Source organism: Halichoerus grypus, chromosome 7 (genome assembly GCF_964656455.1).
Source record: "Halichoerus grypus chromosome 7, mHalGry1.hap1.1, whole genome shotgun sequence".
Lineage (NCBI taxonomy): Eukaryota > Metazoa > Chordata > Mammalia > Carnivora > Phocidae > Halichoerus > Halichoerus grypus.
Window position 1 is genome coordinate 122,155,847 of NC_135718.1, and position 26,391 is coordinate 122,182,237.

At 54.7% G+C, this 26,391-nt stretch overlaps 1 protein-coding gene across 2 annotated transcripts in view; it reads left to right on the forward strand.

The window, feature by feature from the left end:
• Positions 1 to 602: 602 nt before the first annotated feature.
• PLXNA2 (plexin A2) overlaps positions 603 to 26,391 on the forward strand; it is a 204,589-nt gene continuing 178,800 nt past the window's right edge. The window contains exons 1-2 of one of the 2 annotated variants that reach the window (XM_078078188.1): positions 603 to 1,311; positions 25,014 to 26,284. In XM_078078188.1, coding sequence (XP_077934314.1) covers positions 25,049 to 26,284 — 1,236 coding nt within the window. In that variant the 5' untranslated portion in view covers positions 603 to 1,311; positions 25,014 to 25,048. The remainder of the gene's footprint in view (positions 1,312 to 25,013; positions 26,285 to 26,391) is intronic. The other variant, XM_036094629.2, reaches the window with a different exon arrangement.

Genomic DNA, 26,391 nt, shown 5'->3' on the forward strand with positions numbered 1-26,391 from the left:
GTTGGCTTTTTGAAATTCACTACCAGAGAAAATTTGCTCCCACGGATTCTGAGGCCCCCTTCTCAACTTCATCAGCCAAGGCCCGTTCCTCCCCACTCACCCCTCACTCAAATTAAAGATGAAGACGGAGGTGTGCAGGATGGGCGCGGTGACAGGTGATGCTAAGGCGGGGGGGGCGGGGGGGCACATCCCCACTGCCCTCACCCACTCTGCTGGCGTCCTGAGCTCCTCGCAAGGGGGCTACGCCAGCTGAGCTCACAAGGCCTCCACCGGAATCCCCAGGCCCTGGCAGATTTTCGTTGCCCCCTTGGCCACTTAAGGTGGCCGGTAGGTCCGGGCTGAGCTGGGCTCAGGGCGGGCAGCCCGGCGGCCTCCCGATGCCAAACCTGATTCTCCTTTGTTGACAGCTCGCTGAGGAGGCAGTCCGGGCGGGCGGGGGCGGGGGCAGGGGGCTGGCGGGCGCGGCGGTGCCAGCGGCGGGCGCGGGCGCGGCCCCGGGCCGGCGGGCGCGGCCGGCAGGGAGGGGGTTAACGCGCGCGGCCTCTATGATAATGAGCTGCATGGTAATATAGGGAGGCCGGCGCTGTGGGCTCAGCCGCCGCCGCCGCCGCCACCACCACCACCGCCACCGCCACCGCCACCGCCGCCACCACCACGGGAGCCGGAGCTGCCCGGCGCAGCGGCGTCCGCGCCAGATTGGAGCGGGAGGGTGGCCGAGCGCAGTTGCTGGGAATTTGTCAGCCCGGAGCGTGAGCGATCCGGAGAGAGACCCCGCGAGCTGGGGAGCGGTGGAGAGCGCGGGCGCCGGAGCGAGCCGAGCCAGCCCCGAAATAGATCTAGAAAGCCAGGTTCCCGGAGGAAATGGGACTGTGACCGAACCGGGGAGCAAGAAGGGAAGGAAGCGCCGGGCTTGCTGATGTCAGAGGAGCCCGGAAAGTCGCGCTGGAAAAATCCTAAGACAGCCGGGGCTCTGCTGCTTCCCCAGGAGAGACACGGCCAGCCACCCCCACAGGTCCCCTCGGCGCCTCCGGGTTCCCCCCCGCGAGCCGGCGACAGCGCGCGGCGGGGCTGCTGCGGGGCGACGGGGGACTGAGGGGCGCGCGGACCGGAGACCGAGGGGCCACTTCAGGAATACAGATAAGTGGCTGGCGGCTGGACGTGGATTTTAATGAATTTGGACTCCATGTGGATTTGGTCGTCCCCGTGATTGCGAGCTGCGAGCAGCGAGAGGGGCAGCGCGCCGCCCTCGGCAGCCGGCGGCCGAGGAGGACCGGCCGGGAGCGGAAGGACAGACCGACGTCGGCGAGCTGGGTAAGCGGCGCCTGGGGCCGGGCGCTCCGAGTCGCCGGCGCCCTCATTCCTCTCCCCGAGCGCGCGCCCGCCCGCCTGGTCGGGGTCCCGGCCCCGGGCACGGGGGCTCGGCTGCGGCGCGCGAGTCCTCGCGCGGGCTCGGCCACTTTCGCGGGCTGGAACGCGGCGTGCGCGCGGGTGCGGGCGGACTCAGAGCCGCCGCCTCCCGCCCGGGGCTTCCCCGCCAGCCGCCGGCTCCTGGCGGGGAGGGCGCTCCGCGGCGCGTCTCCGCCGCACACCTGCTGGCACTCTGCGGCTTTGGGCAGCACGGAGGCGGCGGGGCCGTCCCGAGAGCTGGCGCCCAAAGCGGGCCTCGCTGGCACGAGCAAGGGAGCCCGAGGCCACTGTGGCCAGCGCTGGATTTGGGGGCGTTCACTCTGGTGCCTGAGTCCCTGGCGGCCGCTGGTCGTTCCTTTGGATCAGGGGACTTGGGAATGGAAGGGGAATGCATCATCTGCGCGGGGTCCGTGAGGCTCAGGGAGCGAGTCCAAGGCACTGAGTGGGGCTAAGTGCTCCATGACCCTCTCTGTGCTCCCTCGTGGTCAAGCACCCATCAGCACCATCCTCTGGTTTGAGCAGCACGAGAGGGTTGGGGGCTGAAGCAGGAGATGGCCCAGGGTCCGAAAAGCTCCTTATAAACCATTCGAAAATATTTCCCTCCATGTGTTCCTTCTTGCCCCACCCCACAAGTGATGGAGGGATCTTAGAACATTCTAGCTCTGTTTATCCATCCCACAGGTAGTCTCTGTAAATATTAATCCTGGTCTGGATGAGCAAAGAGAGTCACCGGAAACTGCCATTCCAGGTCCGTGACAAATGTCCACCTGTTCGGCATGACCCTTGCCCTAGGAGGAGCTGCTTGCTCCAACTCAGCTCTGAGTGAGAGATGATGGGGGGTGAGGTGGGTAAAAGACTTGGAGTGCTAGGTCCGTTAAGAGTCTAGGAATGAGAGCCCCATGAAATGGGCCATGGAATCTGATCAGGTCTCCTGTAGGAATGTAAGATCCTAGGGTGACAGTCGCATACCAGAAGTGTCTATGAAAGGGACATAGGGACCGGACCAGTTTGGGGGGGTACCAGCTGTAGCTTGTGGCAGTGGTTTGGGGCTCTAGCAGCTCAGAGGAACCCACACAGATGTGGGGATCCATTCATTCCCTTCCTGCTATTCACAAGCACAGTGGACAAGGTTTGTGAGCAGTTAAGATGGGTATCTGGGCTGGGCTGGTCATTTTAAGACGAGGAGTCAAGTTCAGCCCTCCCCTCCCCAACACAGAAGCAGGCTCCTGTCTTGCTGGGCTTCTTTCCCAGACCTTGAAACTTCATTCTTCCCTCTGGGCAGGCTTTGGATTCTGGGGCCTTCAACAGAGCAACAGAGCCCTAGAAGAGATGGCTCTGGCTGGAGGAATTCTGCTCTTCCTAATTGAAATGCACAAGTTTTGTGCAATCACCCCAGAAAGCTCCTGGAGTTGCTAAAAGCCCTCTCTCCTCTGACCTCCCTACAAGAGAGGAGAATTCATTAACTTCCCCCTCACCTCACACAGCACCATTTGAAATAATTACCTGTGAGCTGTCCCTAGGGGGTGGTGATGGGGGGCCGGTGTGGAGTGAGGGGAGAGGGTAGGGAACCTAGGAAACTGAGGAAGATCTGTCAAGATATCCTAGCGAGGTTGTTTTTCTTTTCCATTCTTCCACCTGGCATTTCCGCCTTTTGCCCGACCCTTCCTCATCCCAGAACTTGCCCTCCCTGCATTACCTGAAAGAGCCTTTCCCTCTTTGGGGACCCGCTGATAAAGGGAGAGCAATGCAGGCTGCCCTCTCTGCTCCCTCACTGTCCTCAGCAAATTGCATTAGAACGGGGCAAATTGGCTTGCAAAGCAGTTAAATGGAAATGACATTTGGAGCGATGTGCAGTGGGGATGCTGCTAAGGATCAGCAGGATCCAAAGGGGTAAAGTAAAGTACCAGAAGGTCTCCTCTGCCCAGGGGTCATGAGTCTGGCAGGAGAATCCCCCACCCCCTGCCCCGGCCCTTCTCTTTAACAGAACAGGAGGATTGGGGTATCCCACAGTCTGGAGCAGGGCAGAGGGGCTGGTTGGCCTTTCAACCCAAGTCCAAATGAAGAGCAAACGGTGGTGTTGCACGTCCATCCCCCAAAAGAAACCATGTCGTTATAAGGTCGGTGACTCCCCTTTCAGAGCTGGCCTGAGTACCTATCCCTGTCCCCAAAGAGCTGGGGAGCATTCACCCTCCCCAACATGCTTGACCATCAAAAGCTGCAGGTGTAGTAAATGTGTAAGTTCCCCATCTGGCATGCTGTAGTCTGTGCTTAAAATGAGGTGAACAAGAAAACCCTCCAAGAACAGCTACTTCTCCACTAGGCCCCTTTCCCATTTGCGAATACTTCCGATGATTCCGTTAATCTTTATTTCATGGGTAAGATACCGGAAAGCACAGGTGCAGGAGGGGCAAGGAGGGCCACAGTTAAGTATACAAGACACCAGCCGGCAGCAGTGGAAACGCACCCGTTCAGGTGCTGTGGAATATTTACGGTGCTGAGTTCTCACTGTTTGGGGGTTTATAGTCTCTATCCTGCCTCCTTTCCTGCAGCTGCCGCCCCAAGATACGAGGTTTGTTGTGGGGGGAGGCGGTTCCTGTCCTCGGCTGCAACAGCCCCCCCCCAACCCCCCAGCTGTCTCTCCGCATTGCCACACAGCTGTCTCCAAACACACAGACTGGGGCCCCATATACTTCTGTCCATCATGGCAAATGGAGAGGTAAGGAGCTCCAAGCCCAGCCAGAGCCCCTACCCCCACCCCACCCCCCATTCTTGATTGTAAAATTGCCCAGAGCATTGTGTTACAGTCTGTTAGCTACAAATAATTCAGGACTGTCCACAGAGAAACTGGTGGCAACAGGCTTGGAGGTGCTGTTGCTTTCCTGCTCGTCTGCACCCCCAGCCCCATCGCCACCACCCTCACCCAGGGGCAGTCTGCTATCAATTCATTATATGTGAATATAATATCTCTTTCTCCCCTCCACATATGCTCAGCTCCAACAATGATGAATGGAACAGTTTTTTCACTTAGTTACAAAGATTTCATGCCTGATTAGAGTAAATGAAGGCTGGGTGTGCGTCCACTTCTTTTTTGGTCATTTCTAAAGGTGAGCCCTGCAGAGACAGAGAAAGGCAGTTCTTCACGGGGTCAAACGGCTGGTCCCAAGGCGCCCTGGGAGGGACGGATGGTAAGAACGGGACACCCCTTTTCTCCTCGGCTTAGCCCTCAGGCTCTCCGGGGCCCCACTCCCTGGCACTGGGGCATATGGAACCTCTTTATCTAGCTCCACACTGTTCCATCTGGAATTCGAGGGCAGAAATAGAGGCGAGAAAGTTCTTTGTTGGGGAGCAGGGTCCCTACCGGGCGAGAGTGTAAAGGAAGAGGAGGAGGGGAGGGTGAGAGCTGAAAGAGAAAGCTTAGGCCTGAGCAGTGCAGAAGTTCCCGGCTCCTACAGTTGGTTAACCATTAACCCCCTGCCCTGCCTTGGCCAGGTCTCCCGCTTGGGGGAAAAGATCAGTCTCAGAAACCCAGAAGCCCAGCAGGTGTTCCCTGCAGCCCCCTCTGGCTCAGCAGAACATGTGCGCCGTCTCCCCTCCTTGCTCCAGCCAGAGGCTCAGTCCTAGTCCCCACCCCCCCTCCCTCCCCTTCCCTGGCAGGGGCACCCTCTTCCCACCCCCTGTCCCTTCACCCAGGCATTGCCTACTGTTTCATGGCAGGATGCCTCTCAGCGACCAGGAAGTAGGGGGGCTGGTGGGGAGAAGTGATAGAGGGGAGCAGGCTGGTTCCACTCAAGACCCCAAAGCGGGAGCGCCAAGCTCAGGTTCAATAATGTTCCAAACATATGTATCAACCCACAGGGCCCAGGTTTGCTAGGGGCATGGAGTAGGGGAGAGTTTCTGTGCAAGTTTCCTTCTCCTCCAGGAACACTGGGTTGTCCTGGTGCTTCTGTGATCTGGCTGGCGGGTCCCTGTTCCGGCTCTCTGAGAGTGGGTCATTTGATCCAAGGCCATGTCAGAGCATTTCCAGTTCATCAGACCTGGCGTCTTGAACTTCAGAAGAAAAAAAAAAAAAGCCGGCCGATGAACCAAGCATGCAGACTGACAAGATGCAGGGCAAAGTCACACGTGGAAAGCCCGAGTCCAGATGTAGGAACAGTCGCAGACACACAGAGAAGCAGGGTGACGGGGAAGGAAGATAAGGACAGAGAGACTGACAGTGTGAACAGGGCACAAAGAGCTGAGAGCAAACACAGAAAACAAGTGGGAAAGAACAGTCTAGGCAGAAGGGAGCTCTGCTCCGTCTTCCCAGGCAAGGGGAGGCTCCATCTGGGCTGCAGGGGGAAGCTGAAGTAGCAGGTTATCTCCACTAGAGGGGGCTCTTGAAAACCAGGCTTGGCCCTAAACAGTGGTTTTTGTGCTTTTTTTTTTTTTTGAGAAGAAAAAAAAATAGATATATTAGAAACTCCCAGCTGTCACTACCCAGAGACTACAACTGGTAGGGTCCTATTGCCAGTGGGACCTCTGGGCCGCCGTCTGGGAAAGGCGTCTGCCGCATTAAGTGGAGGTGGCCCAGCCGGGTGTGCAGCTAGGGAGAGGCCTGCCCGGGCAGGATGCGTCTGGGGTTGGGCCCCGGGGAGGGGGGTGCAGTCTCGGAGTTAGCAATCTGCTGGCCTGCCCGCCAAGAGGCTCCTGCCTTTCTTTATCAGCAGCAGAAGTTCTTGGCCCAAGCCCAGGACTTCACATGCCTGCCCCCCCACACCCCCTTCCAGCTCCCTAAATGTGGATTTTTGAGATCCTCCCAGGTGGTGGCAAAACTGCTCCTGAGGAGACTTTTTTAGAAAGACTTTTCAGGAACTGAACGCATGTCAACGTTGTATCGCTGATTTAATCTTTGTCTTCATATTCTCTGTGGGAGCCTTTCTCTGAATCATAATTCCCCCCTTTCATTTCAGCAGAGGACAGTATGGAGAGGGAATGGAGTCCAGAGGCTTTTCTCATCTGAGGAGATAATAACTGTCTAACGGGATCTGGAAAAAGATTGAAGTTTGGGGACAGGCATGGGGCCAGAGAGTCGCATCTTTTCTGATCTGATACCAGCCTCTGATGCCTCATCTTCGTTTCCCTTTGGCTCCTATTTACCTGGGGTCAAGCGGAGGGAGGGAAGGGAAGAGCGAGAAAAGAAAAAAGAAAAACAAGATAAATGTATCATGTTCTGAAAGTTTAATCCTGCTTTTCCTTGGCTAAAATTACTTTCGGTGTGAGAGATAAAAGGCAGTGGAGTTGCCCTAGGAAAGTTCAACTTGTCTTTGAGAAGGAAGAGGGGAGGGATCCTGGGTCTCAGCGTGAACAGCCCATGAATGAACCTCTTTCCTCCGTGCCCCCCACAACAAGTTCTCTCTGAAGCTGAGAGAGAGAGGGAGAGGGAGGACGGAGGCGCCTCCAGGGCTTGTCTGCACCGTCAGGGAGCTCACGCCAGGCTTTCTCTTCCTGTCTTTAAGCACCCTCCCTTCCCACCTTAGTTGCTTGTTTGGGTTTGCAGGGGACAGAAGAGGGGATGAGGGAGAACCCCAGGACACCCCTCCAACTTTACCCTTGGTATGTGGATTGGTACACCACCCATCTTGCCCTTGCACTGAACCAAATAGGAAGACACCCAAAGCAGAAATTGGGATCCATTTACGTTTAAACAAACAGAAGTGGATCACTTCCTTGTGCAGTGCTAGCAATGTGGTAGCTCCAAAACAAAGATGGAAGAGTAAGAGATCATCCCTGCAAGGAACAGTAGGCTGCAGGGACGGGGGAATTACCTAAGCCAAGGATCCTCCAATGAAACTTTAGTCTAAGGCAGGATGGAGTTAACCGGTCTACTGGAGGGGCCAGGGAAGTGAAGGCACAGAAGCTCCTGGAAGCTTTGGCTCTGGTCCGTGGAAGGTGTAGATTTCCAGGAGAGAGACTCATACGCCTGACAATTTTGGTTGGCTGTCAAGAATGACTGTCTAACATTGTCCCATCCCTCAGCTTCTCAGAACTACCCCTGATTCCCCTCATTCTCTGAGATTTTCAACGGACAGCCACGTTGATGTTTTCTGTTAGTCAACATCCGAGAGCAAGCTCTCCATGGCCCACACTCCTGAGGGCTTTCCACATTGCATTCTATGCAAATTGCATCCCTTTCCGGTCCTCTTGAGCTGGCGGCAGAATGCCCACGTGGTTCATCAGGAAGTGTTATTACTCATTGGTGTTCACATTTCAGTGTCCAGAATCCTGCTGTTAACTCACCCACTCTTACCTGAATGAACTCATTAAATGGATCAGACCCGAGAGGAAAAAAAAAAAGTTCGGATTTTACCACCACACCTTGGCTGGGCAGGCAAGCCAAGTCCACCAGTCAGTCACCTCTGCCCTGTTTCCTACCTTGGAGAAGGAACCAGTCTCTTTTTAAGGTTTCTGTCCAGAAAGAAGGCAGGGAGGATGAATGGAAAGAGGCTCAAAGGAGGAAGATTTCAACTCAATGGAAAAACTTTATCCAATCCAGTAGTGAATGGCCATACTCTCCTTGCATCTTAAAATGGTCACATAAGATCTGGGGTAGGCAGACCCTGCATTGGGATGGGGGGAGCAGGGGGGCATGCTTGGGGCTTCAAGAGGCCTTTGATCTATGCATATATATGTAAATATATGTATATTTGTGTGTGTATATGATATATACGTGTGTGTGTGTGTGTGTGTGTGTGTGTGAAGAGAGAAGTTTATGATACCCCCCCCAAATGTACGGAACCACTAGACTCTAGTGTCTGGGGCCTCTTCCTGTCCTCCTTTTCTGCTTTCAGCTCTGGTTGTGGGACTAACCCAGCACCTGCCCTGTGTCCCAAAGTCATAGGCCACTCACTCTCAGGGTAAACGAGAAATCCAGGGACAAGACGGGCTCAGAAGGTCAGGGAAGCCCAGGCTTTGTCATTGCTCTGCGACTCTGGACAAACTGTAGAACTTCTCTGAGCAGAGGCTCCTCCTGTTAAGGGCGAGAGGGAAGGTTCAGGAGGAGAGGAAAAGGAGGTAAAAAGTCCCTGCCTGCCCTGTAAAAGCAGGGGGACCAGAGAGCAGACAGAAGTGGCAAGAGGGGATGTTGCTGCTTTGAAGTGGTTTCCTGCTTCATAAAAGCGAAAGGCCTCGGCTGGGCTGGGTAAATATTACGTTGGCCTCTGACCTCCCACCTCCCTTGACTGCTCCCCTGGCTTCCCTTTTTTTTTTTTTTTTCCTCCTGAGCAACAGAGATACCTGAGGGAGAAGAGCCTACTTTCTCAACTTCAGGGTCCTCAGCAGGAGCCTTGGTCAAAGCCAGACAGGAAGACCAGGCTCCATCCCTGTCCCCAGACGTGAGAGCCCTCTTGTGAGTCAGCAAGCTCTACCTGCTCTCCGCACACGCCATGTTGGCTGGTGGTGGTGGTGGTGCGTTTCCAGAGAGAGTGGGGTCAGGACCTCACAGTCGCCTGACGGGACTGGCCTGCCCACCCTCACCCCAGCCACCTAGACCTTCCTGCCAAGTCCTTTGACATTCTGTGGAATGAAAACCCACACCAAATGAACACATTTCAAGTCCACCACCCCATTCTGAGGGATTCCCCCAGGGTGTGGAGCCCTTCAGCTTTCTGGACCAGAGGACCCAGCTCTGAGACACTTGGGGGGAATGATGTGAATTGCATGTGTCACTGGGAGGCCACACCTGGCACCCTTGTGTAGGAGGCTTGGCCCCCCCGAGAAGGGTGTCAGAACAGATGGCCAGGAAGAGTCTGGTGTCAGAATAAGGTCCTAATGCGTAGGAACAAAGGGCCTTCCCTCACACTTGTCACTCTTCCCTCTTCCTGAAAGATTCCTCACCTGCCCACTGGGGCTCATCCACCATTTGCTCTCTGATCATGGGAGGGAGGCAAGAGGGAGCCGTGAGACCCTCTAGGAGAGTCAGCTCCTGCCCCTAATCTTGTACCTCAGTTTCTCCATCTGTGCAGCGGGAACGAATGCTTTTCATGACTACCCAAGCACCCTCACTTCCCTTTGTTTCTGGAGCCAGGCATAGGGAGATAGTTAGGGGATTTGGAAAAATGACAATTGTTGCAAATGTGCAAAACTATTCTAAAATTTGGAGCAGGAATAAAGCCAAGCTAGGGACATTTTTCTCCTCCTCTCTCCCTCTCTCTCTCCCTCTCTCTGAATTTGTTTGGAACTTTCTGAGAAAATAAGATTTTATTTAAAAGAAATCTATATGCTAAAGGTTCTTATATATAAAAATAGATCAAAGTCTCAGTGGAGACTGGAAACTGAGAGGAAAGGAAGTGGTGATCCTGGCATTGGGGCCACATGCCTGGCTCATGGGTAACACTTAACCAGTGGGGCTGGATTTTGAATTCTGAATGTGCTACCCTTAGGGTTTCGGTGGCTTTGGCTTTAAGAGTTGAGATGAATGATACTGTCATAGAACTGGTAAGTTGGCATATTTCTGGGAGTCAGCCTCCCATGGCAGGAGAAGGGGCAGATCTCATGGGCCTCTGGCTGCCTGCCTGCAATAAGGCTTGCATCTCTCCTGCAGTGAGAGCTCCTCAGAGCGTGAGTATTAATGGGGCAGACTCAGCATGAAGGGCATTGGCAGGAGCTGGGTCCCAGAGCCCACGCTGGACCCTGGGCCTTAAGGATTAGATCATTGGACAGAACAGGAGGATGGCTAGTGAGGTGCATCAGCTGTCGTCTCTTAGCCCAAGCAGCACCCCCCCATCCAGCTGAGGCACAAGGAGCCTTGTCCCCTTTTGGAAGCGCAGAGCACGGGAAGGCCCTGGAAGGAGAGAATCCTATGCATTGACAGCACTCACTGTCCAAGAACCAGCTGTGGAAAATGAGTCTGACGAGGTGCCTTGATTTTTTTTTTTTTTTTTGGTAAATCACTTTTGAGAAAACAACTTGAATTACAAAAGAAACGGGTGTTATATGTAGAATACCTGGAAATTGTCTCTGAGTATTTGATAGCAGCTTTTACTCTGGCTCATATCATAGATGTGAAACCCGAGTCCAAACCAGGTGAGTAGAAGGCCCTGAGCAGTCACACAGCGAGTGGCCATTCACGGCCCTCTGTGGGCAAGGAGGTGTGTTTGCTCCAGCCTAACCCAGCACTCTTGAGCCCTTAGCCACGTTCTCTTTCAGTCTCTCAGTTCCCAGCGACCTCCCCCATCTCTCTCTCTGTCTCTCTTAAGATTTTATTTATTTATTGAGAGAGAGTGAGCACACAGAGGGAGAGGGAGAAGCAAGCTCCCCACTGAGAAGGGAGCCTGATGAAGGGCTCCATCCCAGGACCCTGGGATCATGACCTGAGCCAAAGGCAGACACTTAACCGACTGAGCCACCCACGCGCCTCTCTCTCTCTCTCCCCCCCCCCTTCAGGCTTGAGCAGGCAGGCACCTCACGGTGAAGCAGTAGTCCCTGAGAACCAGTGTCTCCCCCTCTCTGCCAGTCTGCGGGCGCTAGGACACCCAGACTGCCTCTCCGTGGAGCTGCACAGTGTGGTGGAGAAAGGCCCCCCTCTTTTCAATTGCTCCGACCAGCTTTCCTCCATCCCCCGCAAGCCTTGCTATTTGCACAGTCAATGGCTCTGGCAAGGCCAGACCGCCCCTCCCTCCCTGAGAGGCACTGTGGGCACTGTTTGTGTCTCGGTCTCTATAGACTCAGCATTCACCACTTGAAGAGGGTGAGACAACAATGGCCAGAGCAGCTGCCTGCCGACAGGGCTGCCGGGGAGGCTGCCGGGGAGCGGCAGGCCAGCCAGAGTTTGTGCACCATGCACCTGTGAGCTTTCTCAGGCAGCCAGGGCCAACGCAGAGGGAATGAGCAGGGCAACCGGGATCCAGAGGACCTGGTCCAGGCCACCTGATTGGCTCCCTCCGCATGCCCACAGCTTTCTTGGCCGAGCCTTCCACCAGCTGTGTAGTCCCTCAGGGCCTGGAGGAAAAAGCAGGGTCCCGGCCCCTGGGAAGCTGCCATTTTTAGCCTCAGGACAGAAGAGGCAGGACACTTGCCCAGGTAGAAAAAGACAGGGACGCTCCGCCAGGAGCCCGCCCCCAGGTAGAAGAAAGGTACATTACTTGCAGAGATTGAAGTTGGTGCAATATGATTTCATTTGATTGAACGTGCAATTATTGAATATGTGCTGTGTGCCAAGTGTTCTGGGAGGAAGGCATGTCCCTGTCCAGGTTCGTGACAGGCTTGCAATGTGGCAAAGGAGGCAGGGGATGCACAGAAATGATGCTTGTACAAGTTCAGTGTAAGTACTGTAGGGGGGCACAAGAGAGAGGGATTAACCAGAGCCATCTGATCAGAAGGGGACCTCCAGGGAGGGAATGAGCCCTACTGCATTTGGGGAATTTAAACAGAGGTTGGAAGATGACAGCCGGGTCTCAAGAAGGGATTCCTCTGTGGAGCAGAAAGGGACAACGGGTGATGGCTGAGATCCCCACCCACTTCCAGGCCTTGTAACCTGGAGTCCCTGTTTGCTGCTCGGTAAATACAACGGAGGAAAAAGGCCCTGTTGGAAGTGAAGTGGAGTGTTGGCCCGGGCTCGTGAGAATGACCCGCAGCTGCTGGCCTTAATTTCACAGCAAACAGAGCGGGTTCTCACCCCTCCACCCCCACGACTCCCCTCCGAGCAGGGTGCCAGCAAGGCTAGGCTGGGCTAAGCCCTGGAGCCAGAATTCTCATAATCACATGAAAGTGAGCGCTCCGTCCACAAGCAGGGGCAGACCCGCGGAACGGAGTCTTGGTCAGCTCTCTGCTTACACAGCTCTAACTTCTAATCATTGTCATAAACAGGACGGAAGCAGCTGCTCACTCCAGTCTATTATCAGCTTGGTTGGAGACAGAGAAATTTAAATGACAGTACGATGCTTAGCAAAGAAACGAGAAAGTCGGTGTTAAAAATAAAGAAAACAAGACAGCTCATTTCATCGAAATGGAAGGGTTATTAAACAGCCCCGAATTAATCAGTGATGTGCCAGGGCTGGGAATTGAAGAGCAGCAGGGCCAGGGGAGAGAGCTGGGAGAAGGTGGGTGGGAGAGACGTCCCGGGGCAGGTAGGCACTGCCTGGGCTCTCCTCTCGGGCTGCCTGCCGGGACTGGGGGAACTGGGTAGGTCTTCAGAGGGGCACGGGCAGCTAATTCTCTGCCCCACAGATAAGAGCGGGTAGGAGGCCCTGTGGACTTTGGTATCCCAGCCTCTCTCCTTACAAAGTCCTGCTTCTGGAATCTTTCCATCAGCTACCCCCCACGCCAGCCCTGGGGGCTGTCTCCAGCCCTGCGCCTTCCCACCAGCCAGGGCTGGGTGGGAGCCCAATGGCTTTCTGTGGGTGGCCAGAAGCTCTCCACCAGGCCTTTCCCTCCCTCCCAGGGAGTCCGCAAGATCTCAACTCTGAGTTGAGCTCCTGATACCCCACCCCCATTCCAAAGGGCATCCCGAGTATGACCAGGCTGTCCCGACAGGCTGTGGGAGGGGTACGCCAATGACAGAGCATATGGGGCATTCTTAGTGAGCTCTAATATCACTGCACAAATGGCAGTTTCTATTACATGGGCGGGGGGGAGGGTGTCCTGGGTCCTGAGAACACAACAGCAGAAGAAAGGTTTCCCAGAGGGCACAGAATGGGTCTGGTAGAGAAGCAGACCTGCTCACACCTTGGCAGGGCCATGGGAGGGGAGGCCGTGGCCGAGCCCATCTGCACGCACGTGTGCACCCATCCGGCTGTGCAACATGTTGGATCTTGAATCAATCATTCCGAGAGCATTTTCTCTGCTCTTTGACCTCCACATTCTTTCTCTTCACCCCTCCCTCCCTCCTGCTTCCCTCCTGGCTGTTTACCCTTTTCCAGGCTCTTCTCTCACACCCCATTCATCATCCGGGGCCAGATTCTCACTCAGGGAGTTCTTTTCATCTCCTGGCCCAGGTCCCCCCGGTGCTGCACCAGCCTGCATTCCCCCCGCTTTCCCTCCAGCACATTCTTCTCTCCCCGTGTCAGCCTCTCTGATAACCGTGTCCTTCACTTTCCCTCCCAAGAGGGCTGGGGTCCTAGACATCACGAGCTGATAGGATGACAAGGGTCTCAACCGAGGGGCTGATGCTGCTCCAGGGGGGTAGGGGTCCTGCAGACCGCGTGCTTGTGCATCTTGGCACCGACAAGCCCCCTCAGTGGACGGAACTCTTTCCGGATTGGCAAACCCCTCCCGGTCCACATGTGTCCCTTTTATCCAGCTCCAGAGCACTCCTCCTGCTCCGTGTGCAGGGCTGTGAACGTGCCTGTTACTTAAGAGCGGCTGCCTGGCAGCTTGGGATCTTTTCGGCAGGAGCTCAGAGTCTCAGACAAAGAGAGGAGAAGAATAGAAACTGAAGGTGGGAAGGTACAGGGTGGGGACACAGCCTGCTTAAGAAGCTTCCTCTTAAAAAGGAGTTACAACTTTTTATACAAAGGCTGGCTGTCAGTTCAGAAGAGCACAGGAGAGGAGGATCAGGCGGGGGGACTTCACCCCACATGCTGGCCAGACCCGGTATGGGACGAGTCCAGCGAATGCGGAGCTCGAGCCCAGAGACCGTCCTCAGCATGGACTCCTCCTCCTCCTCCCAAGGGCTGGCTTTCCTCTTTCCTCCCTCCTCCCAAGGGCTGGCTTTCCTCTTTCCTCCTTCTCTCCCTCTCTCCTGCCAAGGGCACCTGGATGAATCACCAAGAGCAGCAGAAGTGGCCCTTAAATCACCCTTGAGGTCAGAGGAAGTGGGGGGTGAGTTGGAAAGCGTGGGGCCCAGGGAACTAGGGAGAAAAGCGACAAGGGACCAGCGGCACCCAGGTCCTCCTGAGAGGCCAGAGCCTCGGGAGCTTCCCCGTCCTAAGAATCTCGGTCACCTGGCTAACCAGAGCCTCCAGCCTTTGTCACCAACACATACTGGGCAGCCGGTTGCTGCCAAGGAGGTGATGTCCTTGTGCAGTGTTTCTCCAAAAACAGAAACAAGAGTCACTGGTGTTTATCCAAAGCGATGGAGTTTGCGGAACACTTTCCACATCCATTGTCTCGTGGATTCTCACCACAGCTCTGCGAGGTGTCCTTCCACAGCTGGGAAACCAGGGCCCCGAAAGGTTAAATAACAGGTTCAAGGTCACCGAATTAGGAAGTGGTTAAGCGAGACCAGAGCCCAGGTCTGTCCCCAAAGCCCACAGTGTCTTCCCTCTGCCTGCTGCCTGGCCACACGCACCATTTGACCCCCTTACAGAAGAGCCCTGTTCCGGAGCCTTCCGAGGGGATTCTCACCCCACCCCACTCTGCGCTTGATCACTCTCGCTGTCAGTTGGCCATTTATTATACACATTTTGTGTGATCTTTGAACTTGTTCAGTTTGTGTCTTTGGAGCTCTCTTGCCTTTTCCTGCATGAGCTCTGTCTGTGTTGTGTGTCCTTCACCGACAGAGCTGGTGCCCCCCCACCATTCTTCTTTATCCTTCTGCCCACCTCATCCACTCTCAGTGATATTTGCTCTTTCCCCAGCGGGTTCAAGATGAACCTTCCCAAACGCTTCACCCCTTCTTCATTACCTCCGTCAGTTACGGCAAATCGTTGAGCCAAGCGTGTTCACACCTCGTCTAAGGGCAGACTAGTCGCTGAGAAAAGCACATGAGCCATCCCCATGTCTGCTCCCCCCTGCTCTGAGCACAGAACTGAGTGAGAGGCATCATGCTACCCCTGCATGGGATGCCAAAGAGCACAGGGATTATTCCTGCACTCTTACCTGGGAGCCTCTAATTTGACGGAGAGATAGGACACAGTCATATAACAAGAGACCCAACAGCAACAATGCAGCATGTGCTAAAAACAACAGTTTCTGATTGATTTTGGAGGAGAGAGAGGTGATTAGGGGTGAGGATGTCCTAGAGGCTTCCTGAAGCTTTGAAGGACACACAGGGCTTGGATAAGCCAAGAAGAATGTGGAGACAGGTGCTCCAGGGAGAGTGGCTGTGGCCATGAAACTCTGCAAGATGTCCTGCGGACTCAGCACATGAACCAGTTTGTTGGGAGTGGAGTCACTCTGGGAGAGGGGGAAAGGGAAGCTGTAGAAAGAAGAGCCAGCTTGCGAAGAACTTGAACTTGGGTACTTGGCAGTCCAGCCTTGAGTCTATCCGGGCAACAGAAGGAGTTGCCATAGGTGGATCTCACACTTGGCCATGTGCCTGGCAAATAGACAAGGAGTTTGAAGCACAGGAAATGATGCAGCATGAGGCACACCAGGCAGGAGATCTGTGGCCAAATCTTCGCTGCGAGGGTCTGTGTCCACGGATCGTCTCTGGGCCAGTCTTACATGTCTCAAGGAGATGACACCAGGCTTGCTGGTAAAGAGACCCACTCTTGAACTTTGGAAAGCCTGACTTTTGGAAAAGGATCAGGTTTTTAAAATGCACCTTGATCTGGCCCCAGTGGCTCCCTTCTTTCCCTGCCGCGAGGACGAAGCAACAGTGGTAGGGGAGTGTTCCTTGTCCCTGGAGCATGTCAGTGGTCAGTGGCCGGCTCTGGGAGCCACCAGGGAGCAGAGAGGCAGGAGAGTCTGCACGAGAAGGAGGAAGTGCCAGGGAATGGCCGGGGCCATTACAGTTTTCCTTCAAGAGAGGAAAGATGGGGCAGCTTGCAGGGAAAGGAAGTGGTGTTTAGGGCCAGGCCATCGCCAGAGAGCTGAGGTGAATGCCTGGTGTTTTGTTTGGGTTGTTTCTTCCTCTCCTTTTCTCTCCCTTTCTCTCCCACTGCTGTGAATTGGAGCTGTGTCATTATTCTTTGAAAACATTACGGTTAATGGCAGCATAATATGCCATTATGTGGAGTAACCGTAATTTATTTAACAATTTGGTTGGGCACTTTCTACCCTGTGTCCTGCTCTCCTGCCCCATTTCAACCTCAGAACCCCGTGGCTCTCCCGTGTTCAGTAAGGATGGGGTGAGAAGGCAGGAGATACGTCTCCGGGCTCCTTGGAAAGGTCATTTGGAATGTCTCTGAAAGGTGACTGCCAGCTAGCAGACCTCTTGCCACAAAACAGCCCCAGAATCCACCTTGTAACAGATATCTCAACCCACACCTCCCTACACATCCCAGCCCTGCTTCATTGCCAAAATAAAATGGGAGCCTCAGGTTTTGACCTTTAAAATAAAGTACTTGCCAGATCTTCCTTAACATTCTACTGAGTTTTCCCAGACCAGTGATAAGAGGGTTTGGTTGAAAAATAACATCTAAATATGTAGGCAGTGTGGAATAGTGGGGAAAACATGGCCATCAGAAGGTCCTCCTTCCTAGCCGAACGACACCGGTCTGGTGATTCAGCCTTGCTGAGATTCGGGTTTTTCATCAGTGAAATGGGGAGAAGAATACCCATCTTGCAAGATAATCACAAAACTCCAGTGCGTATGCAAAGGATCCAGCACAGTGTGCCACGTAGCGAGGGGTTAATAAATAATATAATAACAGTAGCTCTTCTTTATTGTTTTGTGTTATAGGAAACAAATAGCAGTGGCTATTTTATGCTACGCATGGGCCCTGGGGTACGAAGGCTCCTAGCATGAATCTGACTCGGCTTAGCAAAGCCATATCCCCACGTTGATGCCTAGCCTGCCTTTGGAAGGAGCCTGAGAATTTCTTTTTCTGTCCTTTCATCCCAGAATGCCTACCAGAAGAGTAACCCCACTTCTAGGATGGTTGAAGCAGGGGCCAGCTCAGAGGCAGGGGAGAAGCGGAGCGACCTTTCAAGGCCCCACGCAGTGCAGAGGGCAGGCTTGCTCCCAGGGCCGGATGCTCAGAGTCCTGCTAACTTGCCGAAATTCTTTCTGCCCCAGGGGTGGGGTGGCCATGGCAAGTCATGCTCCTCCCTGGCCATCCCCCAGAGGGGGTTGAAGAGGGCAGAGCCCACGGAAGGGGGGGAGGGGTGGCGAGGCAGGCGGCTGCTTGAAATTGATTGCTCTTGTAGTTTAGTTTAGACCATGGGCTTCTCAGCGCTGCCCGGGTGGCGACCTTTAGATAATAAAGGGAATTCTGGGAGATTTCTGACAGGCCCATGACATATGGGGCAGGTCTGCAGGGTCAGGCGGTGTATCTCCCTGCTCCTGGCCCCAGGGTAATGAATCTTGTTTTGACTTTGCAAAGCCAGCCCCAGCACTGCCCCAGAAAGGAGCCGAGCCCCCTCCCCTCCACCGGCCCTCAAGTGCGTGTGTGTCTTTGGAACCCTTCATAATTCAGGGAGACACCTCCAAGCTTTTACAGCCTGTGGGGGGAGAGGACAAACACCGCATGCTTTGCTAAGGCCCTGGGAGAGCTGGTGTGGTTTCCAGGGCCCCATCAGAGCCCACGGGGAGAGCTGGGAACAAAAGCAACAGAAACCCCTCGCCTGGTGTAAAAACAACAGGACTGGGAAAGGAGCTGGGGGGGGTTGGAGGGAGTCACAGAATATCCCATAGGGTTCTGGGGGTCTGCAGGTGACACCCCTACTCCTCTGGGCAGGTGCAGCAGAGAGAACGGGAACCAGTAGCCCCACGAGTGAGAGACGGCAAATACCATCTCTGATCCCACTGGGGACGAAGCGGTGAAAGGCAGCGCGGTTGAGGTCTCTGGGCCTCTGGTGCTGGGTGAAAGAGGAGGTGTGTTTGCTGCCCTCAGTTCCCACAGAGACGTGGAGATTGACATCTCTAATGCCTCGCCCATGTTGCCAGATGCAAACGCGCGTGCTTGCACGGGCCTGTCTACACAACCCTCCCCCCGCCAGCCAAGATGGTAGAGTACGTTGTTCCCCCCCACCCCACCCACCCCTGCTCTGGGGACTGCAACAACAGAAACGTGTTGTCTCAGTTCTGGAGGCTACAGGTCGTGAGGCTGGCAGCTCCTTGCAAGGGCCAGGAGGGGAGGGTCTGCGCCGGGCTTTCTCCTAGGCCCGTGGAGGGCCGTCTTCTTTCTCTCTGTGTCTCTCCACCTGATCTCCTTCCCTCTGTGCCTGTGCCTCTGTGTCCAAATTTCCCCCTTTCTATAAGGACACCAGTCATTTGGATTAGGGCCCAACCTAATGACCTCATTTTAATTACCTCTATAAAGTCACTGTTCTCCAAATAACAGTCACATTCTGAGGCACTGGGGGTTAGGACTTCAACACACGAATTCGGGGGGTTCATGACTGAACTCTGAGCGCCGGAACCCAGCCTCTGTACTTGGCCCTGTCACCCTGCCTCTGCCCACTGTGCCTTCTGAGAGGTTGAGTCCCTTGCTGTCATGTCATCACATGGGATCTGGAGCAGAGAAGCGCACACAGCTCTGGTCACCCAGACCCTCACTGCCTCACCGCCTGGAATATGGGGTCCTCTCTCACTGCTGGTCGGGACTCTTAGGGCCACCCCACATTGCCTTCTCTTACTCTTGATGCTTGGCCGCTGGCTCTGGCCCACCCAGGTGTGACAGGAATCCCAGGGACAGACTGCTGGGGCATCTCCCTGCTCACAGTGAGAGCCGGTGGCTGGGTAGAAACTGTCACCAGAAGCTGTCCCGACCGACACACACCGGAGCACCACCCTATCATCCAGTATCATGGATCCCACCTCCTCAGGGTCGGATGCCAAGAGGGCAGGTAGGCAGAGGCCCGTTTGCCCCCTCTGGCTCCCCTCACCTTCTTCCTCTCGCTCCGGGGTGAGACGTAGTCTCTTAGCTTCACATAACAGCACAGAGTCTGGGGGAAAAAAATGACATTCGATTAATGAAGCAAACGCAGCTGGTATAGCAGTGACATCTAAATTGTTCCTTTGGTCCCTTTATTTTCTGTAGGAAATTCTCCCTCTCCCCACAACCCCCCCTCCCTTTCCCTTTAAATCGCGTGCATAAAATACGCTAATAACAATCTTCGGTGTCTGTGCATGAGTGACAGCTGAAATAAGAAAAAGACTAATCGTACCTCCTGCAGCCCTGTCACATGGAGATTAAATGAGCCTCCCTCCTGCCCCTCTGTGCTCACTGCCCCCTCCCCCACTCTCTCCCCTCGCTCCTGGTCTCTCTCCTCAATGAGAATCACGGGCATTTGAATAATAATATTATAGACGCCATCAGGGTGACAGTGGGGAAAAAATCAGCTCAAACCCATGATTATTCCTTCAATCTAATAATTATTTAAATACCAGATAACTCCTTTCACTCTAATTGAGGCCTTTCAGCTGTCGGCATTACCCGGGGCCTTTGCGTTCGCCCTCTCGCTCACCTTGTGCTGCCCAACGTGCCTGGACTACCTCCGAGGTCCGTGTTAGACAGAGTGACGCTCGGCGTGTTTGCATATACGACTGCACAGATGACATTATGACAGGTCCTTCAGGATCGTGCCGCCCACAGGGGACAAGCCAGGGCCCCGGAATCGCACATGTAGACGTTTTATCCTCGTAGACTTTAATTCATAGAAATCTTAAACCCAAAGGAGCCTTCTGAGGTCATTGGGACCAATCCCTTGCCTCTGGGTAAACGTCTTCCTAGACAGCTGTTGGGAAAATTCACCATTAGAAAAGCCCATAGTCTCCTTGGCATGAAGCCCAGGAATCCTCTCTAGACAGGATGTCCCCCTTCATATCTAACTTTAGTCTCTCCTGCTGCAGTTCTAACTCTTTGGGGGAAGAGGCTTCCTGCCGCTTAGACTACATCTGACCTATCTGTGAGGTTGTCTGCAGCCCAGAGGGATGTGGCATGGGACAGCACAGCCCCCAAGTCACAGTGTGGGTGCCATTCCAGCACGTCACAACGGCTGCAGCTTTGAGTAGGTCAGAGGAGGTCGTTCTCCCGACAGAGAAAGGAGCCACTGACAGTGGCTCTTTCGTCCCCCTCAGTCCCTAGTCCCTCTCCTCCTTGAGTCTGCCCTGCGTACTCACTCCCTGCCCAGGCCTGGCAGCAGGCTCACTTCTGCCCATCAGGGGACTGCCACCATCAAAGGCACCTTCTTTCCCTCAAATGGGGCAGTCTCGAGGTGGAACATAACGGACTCCCAGGACCCTTTCACCTACAGCAGAGGAAGCACGAGGCTTTTTGTCACAAGGTCTAGCCTGTCCGTGACTCATTTGGGGTCGCATTGGACAATTTTTTCTTTCCATGATCTGTGGTTTCTTATAGAAAGAAGGAAGGAAAAAAGGAAGGAAGGAAGGAAGGGAGGAAGGAAGGAAGGAAGAAGGAAGGATGGTATCCCGATTCTAACTCCTCTTCCTATTGGCTCCTTTTGCTATAATGGAGACCAAGTGAAGGCATAGAGGTCATAGAGGTCTGCGTCACCCAGATCTCCTGGGAAAAGGCACCAGAGCAGGTAGGCAGGGAGGAGAGAGTCCTGCCCTGAGCTGAACTGGGAGTGCCTGATTGTCATTTCCTCCCTGCTTTGCCTCCGACACCTACAGCAGCTGATCTGGAAGGTATTAGATGCTTCCACCGGCTGTCCCCAACACCTGCCTCCTGAATCCTGATCAGGGAGACGGTGTCATCAAGCCCTCCAGATAAAATATTTAGTGATACTTGCTTCCCAAAGAGGCAAGGGTGGCCTCTCCTTGGCATGCGGCATGCTCTGAGTAACACGTCTCCAGAGGGTCGGCTGATAGGGAGAGTGTCCTGGAGCCGCATGTCCTGAATTGGACTGGGGGTGGGGAGAAGAAAGAATAGGCAAGTTTTGGCTCTTGAGAATGCATCTGACAAACTGACTTCACAAACAGCCACAGAGAGAGAAATGACGGAAAGAAGGACGCATCATTAAGGGAAAACTCCCCAGGTTGACATTAGACAGTTGGTATTAGGAAGAAATGCTGGGTATACAAAGTCATAGGCACATGTTTGCTGGCTTCTACCAAACCGAGGCTGGAGAATTCATTTTAAGACAGATCATGGAATGGCGGAGTTCATGAAGAGCTGGAAATATTGACAAATAAATTATTAATAATAAAGGCTAATGTCTCTGGAACGTTTCAAATGGACATCATTCTAAGTGTGTTATATGTATTAACTGACTTCATGGTCATAATCCTATGAGATAGATACTACTACTAATCCCATTTTAGATAGATAGGGACAGAGCACCACAGAGTGGCTACGTACCTTGACCAAGTTTACACAGCTGTTGGCTCTGTTTGAATCCAAGCAGCTAAGTTCAGAGCTCATGCATTTAACCATTAGAGCACACTGTCTCTCACCAGAGGCACAAATGTTCTGCTTTGCTCTGAACTCAGATAGGAGACCTGATCCTTGCCAGCTGGCCCCGCCTTGGAATGGCTACTTGGTAATATCAGCCTTGGCATGGAGAGACGGAGGCTCCCAACTTGGCTGTTCAGTCCGTTGTCCTTGGGAAAGCCACATTCCCAGAGTGGACCGTGAGCCTCCCTTGCCAGCCCTGCACTGCAGACCACGCCTCCTCTTGACTCCTGTGCACCAGTAGCTGCTGCTTCAGATCAGAAGGTCCCAGGAGCTGTCGGTCCCAGAACAGATGCTGATAAAGGAATGAGAGGGAAACAGCCCACTATAGTGGTCTGTTGAGAACCCCTGGCCCAACCAGCCTTACCAGGTAGTGTGGAAGGACCTCAGTCTCAATGACAAACTCTAGAAGCTAAAGGAAACAAGCCTCAAGGTTATCACTTCATCTGAAAGAAGAAATCGTACAAACTGGTTAATTCAAGCACTCTTTATTTTAAGATCAAGAAATAGGCTCAGGAAGATGCTAGACCAGTTTAAAGCCATAGTACTGACGGGGGACACAGGCAGGATTTGAATCCTGGGTTCCCGAGTCCCCCCCACTCTTCCTCCTGCCCTAAGACTTCATAGCTATCATGCCATTTTCCCATTCATAGTTTACCTCCCAGCGTTCGGTACTTCTATAGCCTCCCTGCTGGCTGCTGAGAGGCTATGTTGGGACTTGTGCAGTAGTATGATAGAGAGGATCGCCTTGGATCTATTCCCTTTCCCCTGACACAGGCTTCCCAGATTGAGCGCCTTCACTGGGTCAGGGAGAGCTGGGCCTCAAGGTCTAACCACAATGTTTATTCCCATGGAAAGGAAGACTATGGGCAAAAAGGGAGCTCAGGAGCTCTGGCGGGATTCCTGAAGTGCAGTCTCCTGGGGAGGCTTCAGTGATGATAATAACAGTTGGCACAAGTGGAGCACTCACTGTGTGCCAGGCGCCATGCTAAGAGGTTCCCCACGTCATCTCATTCGCTCTTATGACAACCTTGAGAGGTACCTTCTGTCATTGCCCTCATTCTGCCAGAAAGGGAGATGAGACTTGGCTTGCCCCAGAGCCCAACTTGTCCCCAAATTGTGCCTAACAAAAGCCATTCACTTTTCAAACTGTGCCTCAGGAGGAGAGTGAACCGGGGGGCGGGGGGCGGGGGGTGGTGGTGGTGAGATGGTTGATCTTAACCTCACACCGTGTGCTTTGGTGTTATCTCTGCTACCAGAACCTGCTTCCTCCAGCCACGGGCTAAACATGTATGTTGTACGCATGTTGTGAGAAGGCAGGAGTGTAACATTCCCACCAGCTCAGTGCCGGGGTGTCTGAGAGCACACTTTCTCAACGGCCAAACCCCACGTGTGGGGTGGTGACACTTCCACGGCCTCCCTCACAGCCCCTTGTGGGACACCCTGCCCTCTGCCGGGCCAGAGGAGCTTTCCTACCCAGAGACAGGGACATGCCCAGAATGGTCTCTGGTCGTTCCCAGTCCAGCTGCAGAATGGGAGGATTCTGTTATTTCCTTTTCACAGCTCCTCTTGAGGAATTCACGTCCTGCTACCGGCCCCAGGACGTCACTAAAAATAACCTCTGGTTTCCAAACCGAAAGCCCTGTCTGTCGGGAGGCTTTGCTGGTGCGCGCGTGGGGCCGGAAGGGCTGTGTCGGAGCCGCTGAGGTCAGCCTGGGCCTCATGCCGCTGGTGCCTTCCTCTTTCCAAGGAAGCCTGGGGCCTCGTGAGTCAGTCCAGAACACCCCAGTGGAGCCTGGTTGGAGGAGGGTGGTCAGGTGGGGCCTCGCTCTGGCACCATGGTGGCTGTCAGGCCTTGAGGAGGAGCGTTTCTAAAGACACAGAGCAAAAACTGCGGATTTCCAAGGTGGCGCCTGTTCTAATTCTAACCCATTCCAGCCAGATTTGGGGGGGGGCGGCGCGCACGGGGGTGGGGGCGGAGTTGAAAGAGACACGACTCTTCTAAGCCGCCTTGGAGCAAATTCTCCATCCTTGGTTTGGTTGTTTCCATTCCTGCCCAGAGTTCTGTCTGGACTTGTCTGAGAAGGTTGCCGGACAGTCTGTCCAGCTGGAGAGCAGATTTCTCTGCCAGACAGCTCGCTGCCTCGCCACTGTCCCTGTCCCTGACAGTCAGGGGCAGTGCTCTTAGAGATGGGACAAGCTCTACTCTCCCATCCTCTCTGCCCAGGAGTCTGGAAGCTCTCCACAGGAGCCCCACCTTGCCCTTCTGGGCAGCTTCCTTAGATTACAGAAAAGCTTTAGGGCCTGGGGGTCGGAGGGACAGGAGAGTGACTGGACTTCAAGCAGGACAGGCTGAGGCCTGGCATGGACTTCACGCATCCTTAAACAGTCACGGGGCCCCAGCAGGGGCTGGAATGAGACTGATCATCGACTCACCTCCCTTTGCTCCTCCCCCCGTTCTCGAAACCCAGAACTCTTGCCCAGGTGGCTCAAGCTGGACTCAGGTAGCCAGTCCCCCTCAGCAAGGAGGCCGGCTCCTCCCGGGCTTCACCTGTAGAGAGGCCAAAGTGGGAGCACCTTCGGCTCACCAGAGAGGCGGTGGCTGCCATCCCCCTGTCCCAGAGCGGGGTGGGGGGAGTGTCCACGCTTCTCCTTGGGGCTGTTCAGGCCCCTGAATGGCACACGTGAGAACCCCAGTCCTATCAGTCTCCCCATATTTCACTTTTCTAACAAGTTTCAACAGCTAACACTCAGGGCCTCTCCTTTCTGGAGACGACGAGGCTGAGGAGCAGTGGGGGGCACTGCTTTTCAGGATGAACAGCTCTTCTCCTTCCCTGTGGAGGGCAGAGCATGAGAAAGCGCTGAAATGCAGCAGTGTGAGGGGCTGGGTAGTCTGGAATAAGAAGGACTTTTATTGGCGACATCAGGCTCTGGGAGTAGTTGACCTAGAGAGCCTGGAAGAGGGCCTTCTAAACAAGCTTTTCAAAAACAGGAGAGATTTCCACTCGACCGGGAGAGGACAGACGTGACACCTGGGTAGGGAAGACCGGCTTTAGTGCCGACACTCAGATCGACTGGCTGGGTGAACTTAAACAGTCTTTTAACCTCTCCAAGAGATAAAAACGATGTCTTAAGAAGACAGAAATAGAGATGCTTTGTAAAGTAAAAAAAAAAGTATTTTACAGCGTAGAGGCTGGAGACCAAAATAGATAACAGGATTCCCTGAACATCCCAAAGAGGGGGAGAGTATATTAAAAATAGAAAAACCAAAATACAGAAGGAAGAGACTCAGAGCTAGCCGGGATTGGGACCCTGGGTCAAGCCATCCTATTCCCTCTTCCCAGGATTTATTTTTTCTGCCTGACCACTCTGCCTTGTGTTTTCCAGAACCATGTGAGGGCCAGCCCAGGAAGGTGGAGTAGATGAGAACTCCGAGGATCTGTGTCCTCCTCCCCTCCGCCCCACTCAGAATGGAACAGAGGAGGCCCTGGCCACGGGCTGCAGAGGTTGACAGCTGGTCTGTGGTCCTGCTCTCCATGGTCTGGGTGCTGCTGGCTCCCGGGGCCGCCGGCATGCCTCAGTTCAGCACCTTCCACTCGGAGAACCGGGACTGGACCTTCAACCACCTGACCGTGCACCGAGGCACGGGGGCAGTATACGTGGGGGCCATCAATCGGGTGTACAAGCTGACGGGCAACCTGACCATCCAGGTGGCTCACAAGACGGGGCCGGAAGAGGACAACAAGTCCTGTTACCCCCCGCTCATCGTGCAGCCCTGCGGCGAGGTGCTGACCCTCACCAACAACGTCAACAAGCTGCTCATCATCGACTACTCGGAGAACCGCCTGCTGGCCTGCGGGAGCCTCTACCAGGGGGTGTGCAAGCTGCTGCGGCTGGACGACTTGTTCATCCTGGTGGAGCCGTCGCACAAGAAGGAGCACTACCTGTCCAGCGTCAACAAGACCGGCACGATGTACGGCGTGATCGTGCGCTCGGACGGCGAGGACGGCAAGCTGTTCATCGGCACTGCCGTGGACGGCAAGCAGGATTACTTCCCGACCCTGTCCAGCCGGAAGCTGCCCCGCGACCCCGAGTCCTCCGCCATGCTCGACTACGAGCTGCACAGCGACTTCGTCTCCTCCCTCATCAAGATCCCCTCGGACACCCTGGCCCTGGTCGCCCACTTCGACATCTTCTACATCTACGGCTTCGCCAGCGGGGGCTTCGTCTACTTCCTGACGGTGCAGCCGGAGACCCCCGAGGGCGTGGCCATCAACTCGGCGGGGGACCTGTTCTACACGTCCCGCATCGTTCGCCTCTGCAAGGACGATCCCAAGTTCCACTCCTACGTGTCCTTGCCCTTCGGCTGCACTCGGGCAGGCGTGGAGTACCGCCTCCTGCAGGCCGCTTACCTCGCCAAACCCGGGGACTCCCTGGCCCAGGCCTTCAATATCAGCGGCCAGGATGACGTGCTGTTTGCTCTCTTCTCCAAAGGGCAGAAGCAGTACCACCACCCGCCAGACGACTCTGCCCTCTGTGCCTTCCCCATTCGGGCCATCAACCTGCAGATCAAGGAGCGCCTGCAGTCCTGCTACCAGGGGGAGGGCAACCTGGAGCTCAACTGGCTCCTGGGGAAGGACGTCCAGTGCACCAAGGCGGTAAGGAGGCGCTCCCCTCCCCCTCCCCCTGATCCCGCCCTTCCGGCGTCCGTTTTCCGGCGGGTGACCCGGTGCGCACCCTGTTCACCGGGCCACCCACGGCCTCA